General features: G+C 46.9%; 1 protein-coding gene across 2 annotated transcripts in view; it reads left to right on the top strand.

Moving 5' to 3' along the window:
* Window positions 1–4,929: 4,929 nt before the first annotated feature.
* Window positions 4,930–22,313, top strand: part of LOC121541891 (voltage-gated potassium channel subunit beta-3-like) — a 29,785-nt gene continuing 12,401 nt past the window's right edge. For both annotated transcript variants that reach the window (XM_041851263.2, XM_041851264.2), the window contains exons 1-3: window positions 4,930–6,415; window positions 20,245–20,288; window positions 20,530–20,567. In XM_041851263.2, coding sequence (XP_041707197.2) covers window positions 6,153–6,415; window positions 20,245–20,288; window positions 20,530–20,567 — 345 coding nt within the window. In that variant the 5' untranslated portion in view covers window positions 4,930–6,152. The remainder of the gene's footprint in view (window positions 6,416–20,244; window positions 20,289–20,529; window positions 20,568–22,313) is intronic.

A 22,313-nucleotide genomic window follows, 5' to 3' on the forward strand; every position in this document is an offset into this window, starting at 1 on the left:
TGTGATCTCCCTAATCAACCCCGACCCCAACGGGCGGCTATCTAAGGCATGAACGGGAAAAGGTTTGTCAACAGGTAGGAGAGGGATCCCTAAATCTACACAAAACTTCCGATCAACAAAATTCCCAGCTGGGAATGAGGTGCAACCTGTGGAAAACAAACAGGTATACAAAAGTGCGCAACAGAAAGCTCTGGGTAAGTGGGACGTCTACTCACCTGGGAGGCCCCCCCAGTGCGTGGCCTGTTGTCTTCTCCCCCGGAGAACCCTCCCCAGCACCTGGCCGCAGTGTGCCCTCCACGACCGCACTTGGTGCAGGAGACAGGCCCCCTCGGGCTCCTCCTCCTCCTTTCTCTAGCGCCGGCACCCCCGAGCTCCATAGGGCTCGGCTCGGAGGTGCCGGAGGGCGGAATGGACGGACCCCCCTCGGGACGTCCACAGATGGCCAGCAGGGTGTCCAGACGGATGGACATATCGACCAACTGGTCGAAGGTAAGATGGGTATCCCTGCAGGCCAACTCACGTTGAACGTCCTCCCGTAGGCTACATTGAAAATGGTCGATGAGGGCCCGTTCATTCCACCCTGCGTCCGCCGCTAGAGTCCGGAACTCTAAAGCAAACGCCTGTGCGCTCCTCCTCCCCTGTCTCAAGTGGACTAGACGCTCCCCCGCCGCTTTGCCCTCAGGCGGATGGTCGAACACGGCCTTGAAGCGACGAGGGAACTCGGCGTAGGAGATGGTGTTGGCGTCCATCTTCCTCCACTCGGCGTTAGCCCACTCCAACGCCTTGCCCGTGAGACAGGAGATGAGGGCGGAAACGCTCTCGTGTCCCGAGGGCACCGGGTGTACAGTGGCCAGGTAGAGCTCCACCTGCAGGAGGAACCCCTGACACCCGGCAGCTGTTCCGTCATACGCCCTCGGGAGCGAGAGCCGAATCCCCCTGGGTTCCGGACCTGGGACTGGTGGACCGGCCGATGGGATTGGCAGGGTAGGTGGAGGCGTGGGTACCCCGCTGGCCTCCCATCGGTGCAAGGTGTTGATGACGTCCTGTAGAGCGGTCCCCAGTTGTCGTATCTGGTCATCTTGGCCGCGGACATGCTCCTCGAGCGACTCAGGCGTAACTGCAGATCCTGCTGATTCCATTCTGGTGTGTGATTCTGTCAAGGGGTGCTGAAGGTGGGTGTGGTGCATGAATCAAGCGCAGGACGCAGAAGCTCAGTCCAAAAGACTTTAGTGCAATAATCACGTAGAAAATAAGCACAATAAGCCCGAAGGCTAAATCACGGCGCACACAGGCGTCAAACAAACGGCGCACAAACATGTGCGAAAACCCTCTCCAAAACACTGGAGGGAAGTACGTAGCTCCAACACGAAAACAGAAGAGCAATCACACACAAAGACAAACACAACCAACGAGAACTAAATAGGACACTAACGAGGACTAACAAGACACAGGTGTACAACATAAAGACAAAACCAAACGAACATGAAACATCGATCGGTGGCAGCTAGTACTCCGGGGACGACGACCGCCGAAGCCTGCCCGAACCAGGAGGAGGAGCAGCCTCGGCCGAAACCGTGACACAGGTTTGCATGGGCCGGAGTTTCGGCTTTCCATGGTGACATCACCATGCTGTAAATTGGTGAATAGACCAATAACAAAGAGAGTTCCAAACCTCTCTGTCAATAACAGCTATACTGAACAAAAATATAAACGCAACATGCAACAATTTCAAAGATTTTACTGAGTTACAGTTCATATGAGGAAATCAGTCAATTGAAATAAATGCATTAGGCCCTAATCTATGGATTTCACATGACTGGGAATACAGATATGCATCTGTTGGTCACAGATACCTTTAAAGAAAATGGCCTCACAATGGGCCTCAGGATCTCATCACGGTATTTTTGTGCATTCAAATTGCCATCAATAAAATGCAATTGTGTTTGTTGTCCGTAGCTTATGCCTGCCCATATCATAACCCCACCACCACCATTGGGCACTCTGTTCACAACGTTGACATTTGCAAAACGCTTGCCCACATAATGCCATACACGTGGTCTACGGTTGTGAGGCCGGTTGGACATACTGCCAAATTCTCTAAAACGATGGTAGAGAAATTAACATTCAATTCTCTGGTGAACATTCCTGCAGTCAGCATGCCAATTGTACGCTCCCTCAAAACTTGAGACATCTGTGGTATTGTGTTGTGTGACAAAACTGCACATTTTAGAGTGGCCTTTTATTGTCCCCAGCACAAGGTGCACCTGTGTAATGATCATGCTGTTTAATCAGCTTCTTGATATGCCACACCAGTCAGGTGGATGGATTATCTTGGCAAAGGAGAAATGGTCACTAACAGGGATGTAAATACATTTGTGCACAAAAATTTAGAGAAATAAGCTTTTTGTGCATATGGAATATTTCTGGGATCTTATATTTCAGCTCATGAAACATGAGACCAACACTTTACATGTTGCGTTTATATTTTTTGTTCAGTGTAGTTTTCAGTTTTCCCCTACCCACTCAGACCACTCCCAGACAGTCCTAGAAAAAGTATTGCTTGAGAAATAGTGTTTTGCTAAAAAGCTATTTATGCCAATTTTTATGGAAATCTTTTACAGTAATGGATTTGATGTTGATATAAACATGTCTGCATTGGACCTTTCACCCTCACATCATCACTGGTGCTGAAAAAGCTAATACATACATCATAAACTCTGCACACCAATGAAAAAGCATGGAAAAGATACCAGGCCTTTACTCACAATCCTAGCTAACTATCCAGTGCGCATTCCTATTTACTGCTTGGTATTCATATCCATTCTATTGTTACACATCATCATGTCATCTCCTCTCCTGCTAAAAGATTCCACAATATGATGTAATGTCATTGTGCAGAACGATGTATCCTGGAAAAGTAACACAAGTTATCTGTCTTTTCAGCTGTGAGAGGCTGTGTGATTCAAGGACAGTTTCTTGGAGCTGAGATAGCTCTCTAGTATATTATGAGGTTACATTCATGCATCTGGTTACTTTGGACTTTACCCTCACCTCTGAGCAATGAGCAGATTCTATCCTCTCACTGCACAGATGCACTGTTCATTTATTGGCTCACTGAGCCGAATTAATCCTGTGTGATTGGTTCACACCAGTCTCTCTGGTGTTTTCAACAGCACATGGGTTTATGCCTGTAGTTTGGAGACACCATTTGCAAGCAATGGTAAACGGCCACTGACATTCACTCCTATGCACAACAACTTTACCATTATGTTATTATGTAAAGTGTATTTGTATTTCACACAGCTGAGGTTGTCTTATCTACTGTATATTAATGTCAGTCTCATAAGGGATATTATGATGACACATTTTATTTAATCATGAGGTAAATGTTAGTAAATGTTACAGGTAAACAGGTAACTGTAAATGTATCATTTTGACATAGACATGTATTAATATAGTCTGTGTATGTAATCCTAGTTGGATGGGTTTGTGGAGCACTCAGATTCCCAACAAAAAGATAAATGCTTTAGTTTTGCTTTTAGGATCATTGATTTGTTTTGGTCTCCCTCAGTACACTAGCAAACCATCTGGCACCAATACTGTAGACTACCTGATGACTTATGTCATGGTTCCCCCAAAAGCCAATTGAATAAGAGCTGTCTCAACCATTGAGTCATATCCACATATATCCCTATCCCCACCATTCACTCTTATCTGCCAACAGTACTAGGCTGCATAATACTAGCACTCTCTCACAGACTGTGGTTTATCAAGAGATTGCTCGACTGTAAGCCTGTGTTTCAATAAAGGGAGAGTGAGAGGGTGACAGAGACAGAGAGATGGAATGAAAAATAGGGGGAGGGGGAATCATCCTCCATATGCTTGAGTATTTATTGAAAAGGGAGTGGCCATTAGGGTTTATTGAAAAAAGGGAGGTTGCCTTTAACAGACATGAGTGTGCATGTATACAATGTATTGAATTTAAGGCTGGCAGTGCAGTCCAGGTTTATCGATGTGTATGCCTGTGCACCAGTGAAAGGGATTTTATAATTTTTCATTAGTTTCTTTATTTGTGAATTGTAAGACTGGTCTCATAGACTAGACATGACATAGTAAATGTAAATCCGGGCAACTGAAGTTAGTATAATATGTTATGTTTGGTATGGTTACATAAGATAGAAGGCTACTTAAGGCAAAAAAAACTTCTAGCAACCAGAAGGTTGTGTGTTCGGATCTCATCACGGACAACTTTAGCATTTGAGCTAATTAGCAACTTTGCAACTACTTAGCGTGTTAGCTAAACCTTAACATTGACCCTTTTATTTAGCTAACCCTTTCCCTAACCTTAATCTTAACCCTTTAACCTAACTCCTTAACTTAATCCTAACCCCTAACCCCTACAGCTAGCTAACGTTAGCGTTATCCACCTAGCTTACGTTAGCCACAATAAATTGGAATTTGTAACATATCATACATTTTACGAATTCGTAACATATTGTACGTTTTGCATATTTGGAACATATTGTACGAATTGCAATTTGTAACATATTGTACGAATTGCACTTGGTAATGGATGATGGAAGTCCACAAATTAATACATACCATACAAAACGTAACATATCATACTTGGAGTGTCTCGGATTTCCTTACAGAATAATATGAAATGTTCTGAGACGACCACGTTGGAATTGTGCTATTAGATTCACGCAGAATAGATAGTTATTTTCTGTGTTAGAAAGCACCCGTTTTGTTTGATGTGTACAGAGAGTGTGTGTGAGAGAGTACAGAGAGAGAGAGAGAGAGAGAGAGAGAGAGAGAGAGAGAGAGAGAGAGAGAGAGAGAGAGAGAGAGAGAGAGAGAGAGAGAGAGAGAGAGAGAGAGGGGTGGGTGGGCGCCTTTTGCAATCATCGACTTTGCATGTGTCGTGATTAAGACGTTGGGACCCTCTGCAAGGAAAACCAGGGATTGGAATGATACTTCTGAAGAGAATTGCCATCATCATCTCAAATGAAACAGATGGACACAGGGAAACTGTGGCATCGATTTATGCATTTGATTAAATCATCTCATTTTTGCCGATCATGCCAATTATGCTTTGAAATGGTAACAGTGTGCAAGGATCCTTTCTGATGAGGGAAATGTATAGCCTGACTGATATCCGAAATAGATTATTATAGCAGTTATGCTATTGACAATATTCATCAAAGTGGATGAAATGAGCACACGATTTGGCGCTGCTGATGCTTCCTTTTGCATCAGTTCGATGTTGCATGAGGCTGGGCACTGTGCCAAATAGGGTTAATACACTGGATGTGTGCATTAGAAGATCATGGTGTTTTAGCGCGTGTTGAATTCTGTTAGCATTTATGGGGATGTGCGAAAATATGTCTGTAGCTCATCTACAGTGTGATTGTCGCAGCGCACTCCGGGGCTCAAGCTGGGCTCGACACTGATAGACTAACCTACGTTTGTAGCTGAAGAGGAGACAAGCAAGCTGATGAATGATTTACCACCCTACCGATCTATCAAGCTGTAGCAAAAACATATAGCAAGCGTCTTCCTCGCCACCACGATCTTTCCGGATGTCTCTGCAAGACTAGGCAAGTCAGCTGGCTCGTCTCAAGTGAGGAATCTGTTGCGCTCGCCGTCCTTGGAGAGCGCAGTTCGAGAGGTAGCCTACCCGAGCCCATGGAGCTGCGCCCCTTGATCAGCCTAGGAGGACGACACTATGTACTAGCTCCCCGCTGATGATGATGGGAGGAATCAATGTTCTCACTAGAAACCTCTTGAGACTGAGCGAACTCTGAGGAGCTCCGCCTGGGCTGCAACAACACCAGACAGGAGAGAAGAGACCGAGACAGACCAGACGCTGACTCTGCGTGCGCCAGGTTGGGCCTGGATTCTTGCCGGCGCCTGTGGCTCTGGACAGATAAGACAAACCTTTCCTGTTTGGGCATTTGTCTGGACAGGGACATCTTAGCTCTATCACATCAAAAATATATATATATGTAAATCTACACTCTACCAAAGCAGCTTAAAGTTGAAGCATCAATTTAGCAGACATTAGTATTTTGGGGTCTGACCCTAAGCAGCACCCCAAAGAGCCTCTCCAGGGGCCAGTTTAGTTTATCAGAGACTAGGCAGTGGTCACCATGCAGGTCTCTTTTGCCTGCACGGAGCACAACCTGAAGAGCCGCAGTGAGGACCGGCTTTGTGGCCTTCGCACTGCGCCACCCCCTGGGGGAGGCAGTGGGGGAGGCGGAGGAGGGGGTGGAGGGAGCAGCCAAGGGGGTAATGGCAACTACAACACCCAGGGCTCAGCCAAGCCCAGGGAGCAGTCAGGGTCCCGCCCGGTACCCCAGGGCCATGCCCACATGAAGGAGGCAATAGGGCGCCACAGCAGCATGAAATACAGGTGAGCAGGGGGAGGGAGGGGTACGGAGTGGAGTGCTGATTATTTTGGGTGGAGAGGGAAAGGGCATGCCAACAGAGCTGGCACATACAGGTTGGGAGGGTATCTGATTCAATGAGTGTTTTTTTTTTTATGTTGTGCCTGAAGAGTAATGAAGGCTCATTAACCTCTACCTAAACGATGGATCATTATGATGAAGGACTCAGACACTGCCGTCTCACTCCCTGGAACATGACGGCAGCTCAGGTTACCCCTGAGCACTTCCACTTACCATGAAGGGCCTCTCAGACAGCACCGGCTGCCAGGGGTAACTTCATTGCGTTTCAATTAACACCTGATTTGTCGTGGAGGGTGAACAACTGCATTAGGATTACATCATTTATGGGGCTGGGAGTTTTGGTGTTTGTGTCTCTCATGTCTATTCTTGCATGTGTGTGTAAGCTACGATGGAAATCCTCATCATATTAAGATGGTTTCCTGAGCATTTATAAACGTCGAATTCATCCAGCTGTGAACGTTATATTGCAAAGTACAGTAGGTACTATGTGCTCATTCAATAGGATTACTATCACCAGATGAAAACAATAATGGGACTGTTTCTATTTCACATATAGTGATATTGAAATACAGCAGAAAGACAGATCTGTAATCCCTTTTATTCATTCCAGAATCAGATTGAACGTAATAGAATTGAACAGTCTTTATCAGATTGAAGTCTGCCTACATCAGATCATGTATATAGGCAGCTATATTCTGGATGGGTAAAAGAAAATGCCCCTTAGCTCAACCCTGACACCATTCTCTTCACTCAATTATGTTTTCATTTAAGAGGCAGTTTAAATAGGGAATGAGGCTCAGGAGGAAATGGGATGCCAGGACATAGTGGTTTATTTCATTTATGCATATATTGATTTCATTGGATGGGGAATAATACCCCTGAAGGGGCGGCAGGTAGCCTAGTGGTTAAGAGCGTTGGGCTGGTAATCAAAAGGTTGCTGGTTTGAATCCCTGAGCTGACTAGCTGAAAAATCTGTCAATGTGCCCTTGAGCAAGGCACTTAACCCTAATTGCTCCTATAAGTCACTCTGGATAAGAGCATCTGCTAAAATGTAAATGGTTCTGTCATTGATTTTTTATTTTTTTATGAGAATAAGGTGATGGAATAGGGACAGCTGCTCCAGTTGCCAGCGGTAACAACCTTGTGGTGCCTAGTGCCCACAGTGTGTGTTATTTCCAAAGCAGAAGACACCTCTGGTCCTTATTAGACTACCTCTACCGGAGCACTCATCTCCAAATTCACCCTGCTGCCACCACCATCGCTCCCCAGGGAACAGTGTCACTAAGCCCCATGCGCAAGGATGATTATCAGAGTGCACTTAATAAATACATATATTATTATTATTCGTCTGAAACATTATTTTCGACACACGTTACAGTAAAATGTTATGCATGAGAATCAGTTTGAATATGAACATAGAATATTAAGTCCCTTTCCCACGCTAACTAAAATGGCCAGCGAATACTAGGCCTTCTCTCCTAAAACAAGCTTAATCAGTATCACTGTCCCCACCATCATAAATTGACATTACCTCACACAAGTATCTACTATAAGGCATGCTCATTAAAGTTCTCTTAAGGAGAACAGCAGACAGTGATGATAGTGATTGTAGCGAGCCCCCCTGTGTTGACTGTGTGAGTCTTCTGGTTCTGCATGTCTTCATCCACTCTGAGGGAAACAGCTGAGAAAGGGGAGTGGAGGTGGAGGTTGGTGATATCACTACCTCCCTTTTCTCTACATGTTCCCTAACTGCATATTCGAACTCATTAGCCAGAGCATTCATCAGAGCTGAGAGGGACTCCTCTTTGGCAGGTCGCAAAATAGCGGAGAAAAACACATGTACGTGTGTGTGTATTATACACGTGTGAAATGGAAGTGTTTATTTTTAGAAACATGCGTACAATACACACTTGTACATGTGTGAAACAGGACAAATATAAGCACCCACCAAATTATTATAATTATAAACAACACACTGGCCACCAGTGTCACTAACACTCTGTCTGTCTGTCTGTCTGTCTCTCTCTTTCTTTTTCTTTCTCTCTATAATGTTGTCTCTCACTCTCTCTCACTCCTGTCTCCTCTCTAATTCTCTAAATGTTCTCTCTCCCTGTAATCTCTCTCCCCTCGCTCCACCATTCTACTCCTCCCTTGATCTGTCTCCCCTCTCTCATTTTCCCTCTTACACTCCCTTACTCTCCTCTTCTCAGTCAACACTTGCGGTGCATTGCAGCATTCTCTGCACCGTAGTCTGGAGAATCAGTTGTATGTATGTGTGTGTCTTTGTATGCATGTGTGTGTGTTTTATATTCGTTTTCATATAGAACGTCAGTAGGTGTAGATGTTGTATGAGAGTATGCATGCATTAGTATGTATGAACATGACAGCTTGTTTGTTTTGTGTGTGTGTGTGTTCGTGTGTGTGTGTGCACGACACATCTTCATGTGTTAAAGCCCTCCTTTGGGTGATGCTTAAGCAATGCAGTGTGTACATGTATATTTGCATACTCTGCCTATCCAGTTTGAGATTAAACTCCCCTGTCTTGTTGTATGTTCCAGTTCTTGTTGTATGTTCCAGTCTTGGTCTGAGTTGGAGCAAAACGGTTATTCTGCTGTCACCTTAGGATAACCCTTTTTGGTTCCAGGTAGAACCATTTTGGTTCCAGGTAGAACCCTTTTGAGTTCCAGGTAGAACCCTCTGTGGAAAGGGTTCTACATGAAACCCAAAAGGGTTCTACCTGGAACCAAAAGGGTTCTACCTGAAACCAAAAAGGGTTCTGCAAAGGGTTCTCCTATGGGGACAGCCGAAGAACCCTTTTAGGTTCTAGATAGCTCCTTTTCTTCTAAGAGTTTAATATAAGAGGGAAGCCTCCAGGGCCCGGTTTGCCCATAGCGATGGAATTTAGGCTTACTAGTGTTTTAACAATGCATCTTTCCTACAACGGCCGAAGATGTAACATGCGTTTCCCAAAACACCACGCAGAGAGAACAGTGCGTCGTTGGACCATGTGTCGAAACTGATCGAAAGAAAGACAGCGCTGTTCTCAGATCAGCTTTCTCAATTTAAATCTTACCTTAACATTATAATTATTTCACAATACTGAAGACGGATCAGCTCCTAGATGTTACCACCTACGGCTGCAACAATTGAGGCAGCTTTTTCTAATTAATGCTTACCCAATATAAATACTCTAAATCACAGATCATTGCGCACGTTAGGCTTCTCCACATCAATAAATATATTGAGACAAATTACAGACAGTAGCCCACAAGTAACAAAATATAACTCAATTTATTGAACATGAAATGTATTTCAATATGAATTAAATGGGCCTGTTTTGTCACAAGCCGGGCTAGAACTCCGGTCTCAAATGTGTAGAGCTGGGGGTACTACCCCTTGCCACAGAGGAGATGTTGTAGGACCCAAATGAAACACCCCAGGCAATACTCCAGGTAAGTAGATTTAATGTTCAAAACAGGAGGCAAAACAAAACAACTCCCCGAGGGGAGAAAAACAAACTAAAGATAACTTCGAATAACTTACTAGGACTGATACGGTGGGACAAAGCAGGAGACACATAGACAGGACGCAATAACCAAGTGAGAAACAAGGGGAAAACACACAGCTAAAATACTCAAGGGGAAACAAGGCACAGGTGACATAGATAAGCTAATTAGGACACATGAGGAAAAACTAAGGCAAAGGGGAACACAGCTGACCTCTAGAGGCCAGGAGACAAACAGGGGAAGCAGGAAGCTGACAGGACCCCCTCCTCTAGGAACGACTCCTGACGTTCCTTCCAGAACACCCTGGCCCCAGGGTGCGAAAATCTCGGATCAACCCTGGGTCCAGGATGTCCCTGGCCGGAACCCAGGAGCGCTCCTCTGGCCCGTAGCCCTCCCAGTCCACCAGATACTGCAGAGAGTTCTGGACCCTCCGGGAGTCCAGTATCCGGCGGACTGTGTAGGCTGGCTGGCCGTCTATGATCCTGGGAGGTGGCGGGGGTCTGTGTGGGGGGCAAAAGGAGAAGACAAGACAGGTTTAAGGAGTGAAACATGGAAAGTGGGGTTAACTCTAAGGGAGCGAGGCAGAACTAAACGATACGACACAGGGTTAACCTTTCTAGAAATGCGGAAAGGGCCGATGTATCTCTGGGAAAGCTTCTTGGATTCGACCCGGAGGGGCAAGTTCTTAGTGGCCAACCAAACTCTCTGACCAGCTCGGAAACTAGGGGCCGTCCGGCGGTGGCGATTAGCCTGACTTTGGTATCTCTGGGAGGTCCGAAGGAGGGTACACCTGGCCTTCTTCCAGGTCCGCCTACAGCGTTGGACAAAGCGCTGGGCCGAGGGAACACCAACTTGCGCCTCTTCCTCTGGAAACAAAGGAGGGTTGTAACCGAACTGGCATTCGAAGGGGGACAATCCGGTGGCTGAGGACTGGAGGGTGTTGTGGGCATATTCAGCCCAAATGATATAGGTGGCCCAAGACGTGGGATTGCTGGCCGCCATACACCGCAGGGTGGTCTCCAGATCCTGATTAATCCGTTCCGTTTGGCCATTAGACTCTGGATGGAATCCTGACGATAGGCTGGCTGTGGCCCCAATAAGCCTGCAGAAGGCCCCCAAAACCGGGACGAGAATGGGGACCTCGGTCAGAGACCACGTCCAGGGGGAATGCCAAATATCCGGAAGACATGGTTCATGAGGAGCTCCGCAGTCTCCTTAGCCGAGGGCAGCTTGGGCAGGGGAATAAACCGGGCAGCCTTAGAGAAACGGTCTACCACCACAAGGATGACGGTGTTGCCCTGGGATAGAGGAAGTCCCGTAACAAAGTCCAGAGAAAGGTGTGACCATGGCCTTCGAGGAACAGGTAAGGGATGGAGCAGTCCCTGGGGTCGCTGGCGTGTCGACTTTCCCTGGTTGCACACAGGGCAGGCCTCCACATAGACCTGCACGTCCTTCTTGATGGACGGCCACCAAAACCGCCGTCGGAGGAACTCCAGTGTGCGAGCACTGCCAGGATGGCATGTCAAGGGCGACTCATGACCCCACTGCAAGACGCGGGCCCGAACCGAGAGAGGAACGTACAGGCGACCGGCAGGACCACCGCCTGGATCGGGCTCATGGGCAAGAGCTTCTCGTACCCCTCTTTCTAGTTCCCACTGAAGAGGTGCGACGATCCTAGACCTCGGAATAATCGATGCCAAGGGCTTCTCTTGTACCTCGGGAGAATAGACTCGAGACAGAGCATCCGGCTTGACGTTCTTGGTGCCAGGTCGGTAAGTCAGGATGAACTGGAATCGATTAAAGAAAAGGGACCATCGTGCTTGCCGAGGGTTCATCCGCTTAGCCTGTTGGAGATATTCCAGGTTCTTGTGGTCTGTGAGAACCTGGAAAGGGTGCTGAGCCCCCTCAAGCCAATGGCGCCACTCCTCCAAGGCCAGTTTAACCGCAAGCAACTCTAGATCCCCCACGTGGTAGTTGCGCTCGGCCTCAGACAGGCGGCGAGACATGAAGGCACAAGGGTGTAATCTCCCATCCGCACCCCTCTGAGACAGGACGGCTCCCACCCCCACCTCTGAGGCGTCCACCTCCACCACGAAAGGTCTCTCTGGGTCAGGGGGTCACCAGAATCGGAGCAGAAGTGAAGCGGCGCTTGAGATCCTCGAAGGCCCCCTGCTGCTTCCGGACCCCAGTGAATCTTGGTCCCTCCTCCCTTGGTAAGCGTCGTCAAGGGGGGCTACCACCGAGCTGAAATTCTTAATGAACTTCCGATAGAAGTTAGAAAAGCCAATGAACCGTTGAACCTCCTTGACCGTGGCAGGTGTGGGCCAATCGTGGACCGCCTTGACCTTCTTGGGATCCATCTCTAGGTGCCCGGGAGAGACAATAAACCCGAGAAACTGAGTCTGAGAAACATGAAATTCACACTTCTCAGGCTTAACGTAGAGGTGATTGTCAAGGAGCCTCTGGAGAACCCGGCTAACATGCCCCTCATGCTCCTTCAGTGACCTCGAGAAGATGAGGATATCGTCCAGGTACACGAAGACGAACAGATTAAGCATATCCCGGAGAACATCATTAATCAGGGCTTGGAATACTGCGGGGCATTGGTGAGCCCGAACGGCATCACCCGATATTCATAGTGTCCCGTGGGCGTGTTGAACGCCGTCTTCCATTCGATCTCCTGGCCGGATCCGCACGAGATGGTAAGCATTGCGGAGATCCAGCTTAGTAAAAATGGAAGCCCCTTGAAGCAGCTCAAAAGCAGTGGCCATGAGAGGAAGAGGGTATCGATTCCGAACCGTGATCTTGTTGAGTCCCCCGGTAATCAATACAAGGCCTCAGACCCCCGTCTTTCTTTTCAACAAAAAAGAAGCCCGCCCCAGCCGGGGAAGTAGAGGCATAGATGAGGCCGGCTGCCAAGGACTCCTTAATGTAGGTGTCCATAGCTGCGTGCTCGGGGGAGGACAAGGAAAAGATCCGACCTCTAGGAGGGCAGCACCCAGGGAGTAGATCAATGGCACAGTCATAAGTGCGATGAGGCGGTAAGGCAGTAGCCCGGGCCTTGCTGAACACTGCTTTGAACCGATGGTAAACACTGGGGACTCGGGAGACGTCAACAGACTCTTGAAACTGGGTACTAGGGGCTGAGGAACTCTGAAGCATGCAGGTGAGTTGGCAAGTGGGACCCCAGCTAAGAATGGTGCCAGTAGGCCAGTCGATCTGGGGATTATGTCTGCATAGCCAAGGGTGACCCAGGATAATAGGATACTCGGGAGAGTCAATGAGATAGAAGGTCTCCTCCTGCTGGTGTTGAGAGATGGTAAGTCGCAGGGGACTGAGTCGCCTCAGTAACTTTTCCTGGTTCCAGAGGTCTGCCATCTAAGGCTGTAACTGCCTGGGGTTGAGGAAGTAGTTGGGTAGGGATCTTAAGTTCCTTAGCCAAGGTTACATCCATAAAATCACCTGCGGCACCGAATCGATCATAGCCTGGACCCGATGCTGGTGGCCCTCCCAGGACAGAGTGGCTGGAATAGCTAGGACCGCGTTAGTAGGAGGAGCTCTAATTTTCCCCATCACAACCCTCCTGTAGCTGGGCGGGGACAGGCGTTTCCCAGCTCGGGGGCAAGTGGAGCGGAAGTGGCCGGCAACCCCGCAGTAGAGGCACCGACGCTCCCTCATGCGACGTTCCCTTTCGTTGGAAGAAAGCCTGGAACGGCCTAACTGCATGCTCTCCGGGGAATCCTGGGGCAGTTCAGGAGCCGGGGCAGCTCTGAATGACGGAGTCCAAACAGGAGAAACAGAGCTGCTCAGAGGAACTTGGGACTGAGACACCTGACGGCGAGCCGTTCTCCGCTCTCTTAGACGATTGTCCAGGCGGATGGCCAAGGCTATGAGGGACTCGAGATCTTCAGCTGGTTCACGGGTGGCTAACTCATCTTGAAGGGGCTCAGATAACCCTCCCTGAAAGCAGACCCTCAGCGCTTCATCATTCCATCCGCTCCCCTTGCTGCTATGGTTCGAACTCAATGGCAAAATCTGCCGTGCTTCGGGGGCCCTGACGGAGAGACAGTAGGCGCTTGGAAGCCTCCCGCCCACTGACAGGATGATCGAACACCCGCTTGAACTCTTCTACAAATGCAGCGTGGGAGTCACAACAGGCCTCCTGGGACTGCCACACCGCAGAGGCCCAGGCGAGCGCCTTGTCTGAAAGAAGGGTAATGAGGTAGGCAATCTTGGAACGGTCTGTGGGAAAACTTGAGGGTTGGAGCTCAAGGTGAGGGAGCATTGGGTGAGGAAACCCTGACAAGAGCTTGGATCCCCAGAAAAGGGCTTGGGAGGTGGTAGTCGGGGCTCCGCCAACCGAGAAGGCCTGTCGTCACTGGGAGGTGACCGGGGGAAGGGGGAGAACCAAGGAGGCGTTCAAAGAGCTGGTGAAGGGAACTCATCATTTCGGCCAGGAGTTGAGAATGTCTAGCCATCAGCTCCTCTTGTCGGCTGAGAACGGCTTCATGGCGCTGGAAAGAAGCCTCATGTCGAATGATCACCGCCACCAGGTCCTGGGAACTGAGTGTTTCTGGGTCCATGATTGACTTGGTTATTCTGTCACAAGCCGGGCTAGAACTCCGGTCTCAAATGTGTAGAGCTGGGGTACTACCCCTTGCCACAGAGGAGATGTTGTAGGACCCAAATGAAACACCCCAGGCAATACTCCAGGTAAGTAGATTTAATGTTCAAAACAGGAGGCAAAACAAAACAACTCCCCGAGGGGAGAAAAAACAAACTAAAGATAACTTCGAATAACTTACTAGGACTGATACGGTGGGACAAAGCAGGAGACACATAGACAGGACGCAATAACCAAGTGAGAAACAAGGGGAAAACACACAGCTAAAATACTCAAGGGGAAACAAGGCACAGGTGACATAGATAAGCTAATTAGGACACATGAGGAAAAACTAAGGCAAAGGGGAACACAGCTGACCTCTAGAGGCCAGGAGACAAACAGGGGAAGCAGGAAGCTGACATGTTTATATTTTAATGCGGTCATCTCGGTTTTCATTTGAACCGTCTTTTTATACATCGCTTGTTTGTATCTATTGCAAAGACAATGGCAATTTTGTATTTGCAGTCAACTTTGTTCTGAAGTTATTGTGGCGGTCACAGAGAGACAGCTAAACCATATGATTCTATGTTTAGCGGAGATCTTTTGTGTATAAAGTAACGCGGGAGGGCAAAAAAGCAACTTAGCTGTTCGAGTGGTCTGAGGCAGGATTCTGAACGTTTTCAAGTGCAACGTTAATAACGATTGTTTTGGGAAACAGCTCGGAGAGTTAACAATGCTCCTAGGAAGGTGCTAAGAAGTACTAAGCATTAAGATGCTTTTGGGAAACCGGGCCCAGGATTAGAAGAGCCGCTGATGGAAGAGTGCCAGGAGAACAAGGTCAGGTTAGGGTAGGGTTGTTAGGAGAAGGTTGTGGGAGACCAGCTCACAGACCAGCTTACAGACCAACACACAGACCAGCGGACAGACCAACACACAGACCAACACACAGACCAGCTCACAGACCAGCTCACAGACCAGCGGACAGACCAACACACAGACCAGCTCACAGACCCGCTCACATGTATGCATGTTTATATGCTCATATACTTTAGTATGTACTGTAGGCTATGTACTGTAGTATGTACTGTAGTATGTACTGTAGTATGTACTGTAGTATGTACTGTGGTATGTACTGTAGTATGTAATGTATCATTTGGGCTCCCGAGTGGAGCAGCGGTCTAAGGCACTGCATCTCAGTGCTTGAGGCGTCACTACAGACCCCCTGGTTCGATTCCAGGCTGTATCACAACCGGCCGTGATTGGGAGTCCCATAGGGCGGCGCACAATTGACCCAGCGTCGTCCGGGTTTGGCCGGTGTAGGCCGTCATTGTAAATAAGAATTTGTTCTTAACTGACTTGCCTAGTTAAATAAAGAAAAAAGAAAACATTTACTGTAGTATGTATTGTGGTATGTACTGTATTATGTTCCTTGGTATTTACTGTAGTATGTAGTATGTACTGTGGCATGTACTGTAGAATGTGATGTGGTATGTACTGTGTTATGTACTGTGGTATGTACTGTAGTATGTACTGTAGTATGTAATGTTGTATTTACTGTAGTATGTACTGTAGTATGTGTGTACTGTATGTTTTGTGTGTTCTTATGCTTTTCTCTTTCTGTTAGTGTGTGTGTGTGTGTGTGTGTGTGTGAGTGTGAGTGTGAGTGTGTGTGTGTGTGAGTGTGAGTGTGTGTGTGTGTGCATGTGTGTGTTCATATAGTCCCCCACAGACTGACAGACAGCAGCTTTGCGGATCGCAGCACTGCAGAGGGGGGAGGGGGGCAGTTGTCACACATACTGACAATGACAGTGACACTCCATCACCCAGAACCCCCCCAAAAATAATAATAATAATAAATAATAAATAATACAATAATAATAATAATGTGTATTTTGTATATCTAGCAGTGGCAGCTCTAATTCATACATGCCCCTCTGTTTGTGTGTTTGTCTCTCTGACTGTATCAGGGCCCGATCCTAACTTAATTTCAACTCTCAAAGTCACATTGATGCATGATATACGCTAAAGGCTTCAGCCTCAGTTTGTGTTCTCCAAAGAAATTAGAGGATATAATTAAGCAAGCATATTGAGCTACACTCTTAGAAAAAAAGGTGCTCTCTAGAACCTAAAAGGGTTCTTCGGCTGTCCCCATAGGATAACTCTTTGAAGAACCCTTTTTGGTTCCAGGTAGAACCCTTTCCACAGCGGATTCTACATGGAACCCAAAAGAGTTCTACCTGGAACCAAAAAGGGTTCTCCTATGGGGACAGCGGAATAACCTTTTTGGAACCCTGTTTTCTAAGAGTGTAGAGACATAAGCTACTATGGGAGCTGTGAAAACAGGCTTTCAGGAAAGGGTTGAGATTTTTTGTAGATACTGTATCAGCTAAAATGTCATATATCTGTGTTGATGTGGTCAGTATGTTATGATTTGAATCCCTGTCAGTGTTGAAAGTGAGAGCTACACTGTTTTTCCCAGGGTCTGGATTTTTTGGGGAAATAGAATGACTAATGTAATTTACTAAAAAAAGTGCTCCATCCTCTCTCTCCCTGCAGATACATCTACGTTGGATCAATTACACATGCGTTATTTATTGAGAGTACATGTGACTGGCACACAAACACACATCATGCCTATGTATGTACACACACAATGGCAAACAAATGCACAATTCTAAAAATAGCTGGCCAGGCTAATAACAATAGACCAGGGAAAATAAAACAGCACTCGACTGCCTCGATCTAAACGCTCTGACAGTCTGTCTCTTTCCATCGAGCTATTTGTAGCGGACGCAGACAGACAGACAGACAGACAGGCAGGCAGGCAGGCAGGCAGGCAGGCAGGCAGGCAGGCAGGCAGGCAGACAGACAGACAGACAGACAGGAAGGCAGGCAGGCAAGCAGGCAGGCAGACAGGTATGCAGGCAGGCAGACAGGCAGACAGTTAGACAGGCAAGTAGACAGGCAGGTAGACAGGCAGACAGGTAGACAGACAGGCAGGTAGACAGGCAGACAGGTAGATAGTTAGACAGGCAGGTAGACAGGCAGGCAGGTAGACAGGCAGACAGGCAGGCAGACAGTTAGACAGGCAGGTAGACAGGCAGACAGGTAGACAGGCAGACAGGCAGACAAGTAGGCAGACAGGCAGGTAGGCAGACAGGTAGAGAGGCAAGGCGCAGGAGATGAAAAGACAGTTAGCAGCAATGAGTTCTGCTGCAGCTCTGCTGCCTCTCCAGTTGGCTCCTCAGCTAATTAGAATGGAGGAGAGCACCCACGAAGGTGGGGAGTAGGAGGAGGAGGAGGAGGGCAGGGATGAAGCCCGCAGAATTTCAGTGGCACACACTTCCATGACCAGGACTCACTGCAGCTCTCTGATTCCACTTCTATCCTTACCTTCAAAGGTCAGATTTCTGGGTAATCAGATGTGGCATGCCCAATACTGGGCTCTCCAACCATAGAAATCATTTAAATCAGCCCGTGTGGAGAGGAGAATATGTTATTACGGATATACGACTATATACAGTGCCTTCGGAAAGTATTCAGACCCCTTGACTTTTTCCACATTTTGTTAGGTTACAGCCTTATCCTAAAATTGATTGAATTGTTATTTTCCCTCATCAATCTACACGCAATACCCCATAATGACAAAGCAAAAACAGGATTTTTGAAAATGTTGCTAATTTATATTTATATTTATTTAAATATTACATTTACTTAAGTATTCAGACCCTTTACTCAGTACTTAGTTAAAGCACCTTTGGCAGCGATTACAGCCTTGAGTCTTATTGGGTATGACGCTACAAGCTTGACACACCTGCACATGGGGAGTTTCTCCCATTCTTCACTGCATATCCTCTCAAGCTCTGTCAGGTTGGATGGGGAGCGTTGCTGCACAGCTATTTTCAGGTCTCTCCATAGATGTTCGATCGGGTTCAAGTCGGGCTCTGGCTGGGCCACTCAAGGACATTCAGAGACTTGTCCCGAAGCCACTCCTGCGTTGTCTTGGCTGTGTGCTTAGGGCCGTTGTCCTGTTGGAAGGTGAACCTTCGCCCCGGCCTGAGGTCCTGAGTGCTCTGGAGCAGGTTTTCATCAAGGATCTCTCTGTACTTTGCTCCGTTCATCTTTGCCTCGATACTGACTAGTCTCCCAGTCCCTGCCGCTGAAAAACATCCCCACAGCATGATGCTGCCACCATGCTTCACCGTAGGGATGGTGCCAGGTTTCCTCCAGAAGTGACGCTTGGCATTCAGGCCAAAGAGTTCAACCTTGGTTTCATCAGACCAGAGAATCTTGTTTCTCATGGTCTGAGAGTCTTTCAGTGCCTTTAGGCAAACTCCAAGTGGGCTGTCATGTGCCTTTTACATTTACATTTTAGTCATTTAGCAGACGCTCTTATCCAGAGCGACTTACAGTTAGTGCATACATTATTTATTTTGATTTTTTTTCATACCCCCTGTGGGAATCGAACCCACAACCCTGGCGTTGCAAACGCCATGCTCTATCAACTGAGCTACATCCCTCCCTGCCGGCCATTCCCTCCCCTACCCTGGACGACGCTGGGCCAATTGCACGCCGCCCCATGGGTCTCCCGGTCGCGGCCGGCTATGACAGAGCCTGGATTCGAACCAGGATCTCTAGTGGCACAGCTAGCACTGCGATGCAGTGCCTTAGACCACTGCGCCACTCGGATTCGAGGTTTGGCTTCCGTCTGGCCACTCTACCATAAAGGCCTGATTGGTGGAGTGCTGCAGAGATGGTTGTCCTTCTGGAAGGTTCTCCCATCTCCACAGAGGAACTCTAGAGCTCTCTCAGAGTGAACATCGGGTTCTTGATCACCTCCCTGACCAAGGCCCTTCTCCCTCGATTGCTCAGTTTGGCCGGGCAGCCAGCTCTAGGAAGAGTCTTGGTGGTTCCAAACTTCTTCCGTTTAAGAATGATGGAGGCCACTGTGTTCTTAGGGACCTTCAATGCTGCATAAATTTTTTGGTACCCTTCCCCAGATCTGTGCCTCGACACAATCCTGTCTCGGAGCTCTACGGACAATTCCTTCAACCTTTTTGCTCTGACATGCACTATCAACAGTGGTACCTTATAAAGACAGGTGTGTGCCTTTCCAAATCATGTCCAATCAATTGAATTTACAACAGGTGGACTCCAATCAAGTTGTAAAAGATCTCAAGGATGATCAATGGAAACAGGATGCACCTGAGCTCAATTTCGAGTATCATAGCAAAGGGTCTGAATACTTATGTAAATAAGGTATTTCTGTTTTTTATTTTTAATAAATGTGCAAAGATTTCTAAAAAACGGTTTTCACTTTGTCATGGTAATGGTATACTGTAAATCTTTGTCATGTCCCTAAGAAAGTGTTCATACCTCTTATTGTCATTGGGGAGGGAACTGTGGATCTGTCTCCGTCCATCCGTTCCTTCATACGTTAGTCACACGCAATATCTCAGACAGCACTGGCCCGATTTTGACAAAACTTGGGTGAATGATGCGTCTTGCCATAGAGATCCGGCATTTACAAAATTACACTGATTACACACGCAATATGTCAATTGGCCCAATGGGGGGGCGCTGCATCATTTGTGGGGGACGACATGTTTACTGTTGCCTTGTTTTCTTTTCCCTGACCCGTGACCCCTGTCTTTCTCTTTCTCAGGAACCTGGGGAAGTCTGGTCTGCGTGTGTCCTGCTTGGGGCTGGGTGGGTACAAAATAAATGGACCAGAAAAATATGTAACATGTAACAGAACTGATAACAATATGCATTAGAGACTCCCTGAGCAATGTAACAGAACTGATAACAATATGCATTAGAGACTCCCTGAGCAATGTAACAGAACTGATAACAATATGCATTAGAGACTCCCTGAGCAATGTAACAGAACTGTCCATCTGTCTGCCTGTCTGTCTGTCTGTCTGTCTCTCTGTCTGTCTGACCATAGGCACCTGGGTGACATTTGGATCACAGATATCTGACGAGGTGAGTTATGTAACAATGATTTGGGACACCCTGTTTAATTACTGCAGTGGGCTAAATCAGGGTCACAGACTGATTCTTGGTAGTCTTCAACAAATCTACTTTGAAACAAAAGTGTACACATCACACACATGGTTATGGGCTTAAAAAAAAGAAGACACCTGTACCATGTCAGATATTTAGAGTTTGCATCCCAATATTACACTTTATATACATCACTGAAATATAACAAAACTGTTTGACATAGAAACACCGGATTTTCGTCAGGTGTTTTCTATTAATCTTTGTGAATTATGGAATTATGAAAAATATTAATAACATTCCACCCATGAGGCCAAAGAGAGTGTTTTTGGTAATTGACTGCAGGAAAGGGCTACCTCATTCTGAGGCTGCACCTGTTTGACCTCTCAGCCTCTCTCTCACAATGTTAGTCTCTCTGTCTGTCTGTCTCACTCTCAGTCTCTCTTTTAGACTCTCTCTCTCTCTCTCTCTCTCTCTCTCTCTCTCTCTCTCTCTCTCTCTCTCTCTCTCTCTCTCTCTCTCTCTCTCTCTCTCTCTCTCTCTCTCTCTCTCTCTCTCTCTCTCACTCTCTCTCTCTCTCTCTCTCTCTACACTCTCTCTCTCTCTCTCTCGCTCTCTCTCTCTCTCTCTCTCTCTCTCTCAATTTCAATTTCAATTTAAGGGCTTTTTTTTTATTGACATGGGAAACGTATGTTAACATTGCCAAAGCAAGTGAAGTAGATAGTAAACAAAAGTGAAATAAACAATAACAATTAAGTTAATTAACAGAAGTTCCAAAAGAATAAAGACATTTCAAATGTCATATTATGTATATATACAGTGTTGTAACAATGTGCAAATAGGTCAAGTACAAATGGGAAAATAAATATGGGTTGTATTTACAATGGTGTTTGTTCTTCACTGGTTGCCCTTTTCTTGTGGCAACAGGTCATAAATCTTGCTGCTGTGATGGCACACTGTGATATTTCACCCAGTAGATAAGGGAGTTTATCAAAATTGGGTTTGTTTTCAAATTATTTGTGGATCTGTGTAATCTGAGGGAAATATGTGTCTCTAATATGGTCATACATTTGGCAGGAGGTTAGGAAGTGCAGCTCAGTTTCCACCTCATTTTGTGAGCAGTGTGCCCATAGCCTGTCTTCTCTTGAGAGCCAGGTCTGCCTACGGCGGCCTTTCTCAATAGCAAGACTATGCTCACTGAGTCTGTACATAGTCAAAGCTTTCCTTAAGTTTGGGTCAGTCGCAGTGGTCAGGTATTCTGCCACTGTGTACTCTCTGTTTAGGGCCAAATAGCATTCTAGTTTGCTCTGTTTTTTTGTTAATTCTTTCCAATGTGTCAAGTAATTCTCTTTTTGTTTTCTCATGATTTGGTTGTGTCTAATTGTCTCTCTCTCTTTCTCTCTCTCTCTCTCTCTCTCTCTCTCTCTCTCTCTCTCTCTCTCTCTCTCTCTCTCTCTCTCTCTCTCGCTCTCTCTGTATCGCTCTTACATTGTTAGTCTCTCTGTCTGTCTCACTCTGTCTCTCTTTTAGTCTCTCTCTCTTTCTCTCTCTCTCTTTCTCTCTCTCTCGCTCTCTCTCTGTATCGCTCTCACAATATGAGTCTCTCTGTCTGTCTCACTCTCAGTCTCTCTTTTAGTCTGTCTCTCTCTTTCTCGCTCTCTCTCGCTCTCTTTCTCTCTATTTCTTTCTTTCTTTCTCTTTCTTTCTTTCTTTCTTTCTTTCTTTCTT

Source organism: Coregonus clupeaformis, chromosome 27 (genome assembly GCF_020615455.1).
Source record: "Coregonus clupeaformis isolate EN_2021a chromosome 27, ASM2061545v1, whole genome shotgun sequence".
Lineage (NCBI taxonomy): Eukaryota > Metazoa > Chordata > Actinopteri > Salmoniformes > Salmonidae > Coregonus > Coregonus clupeaformis.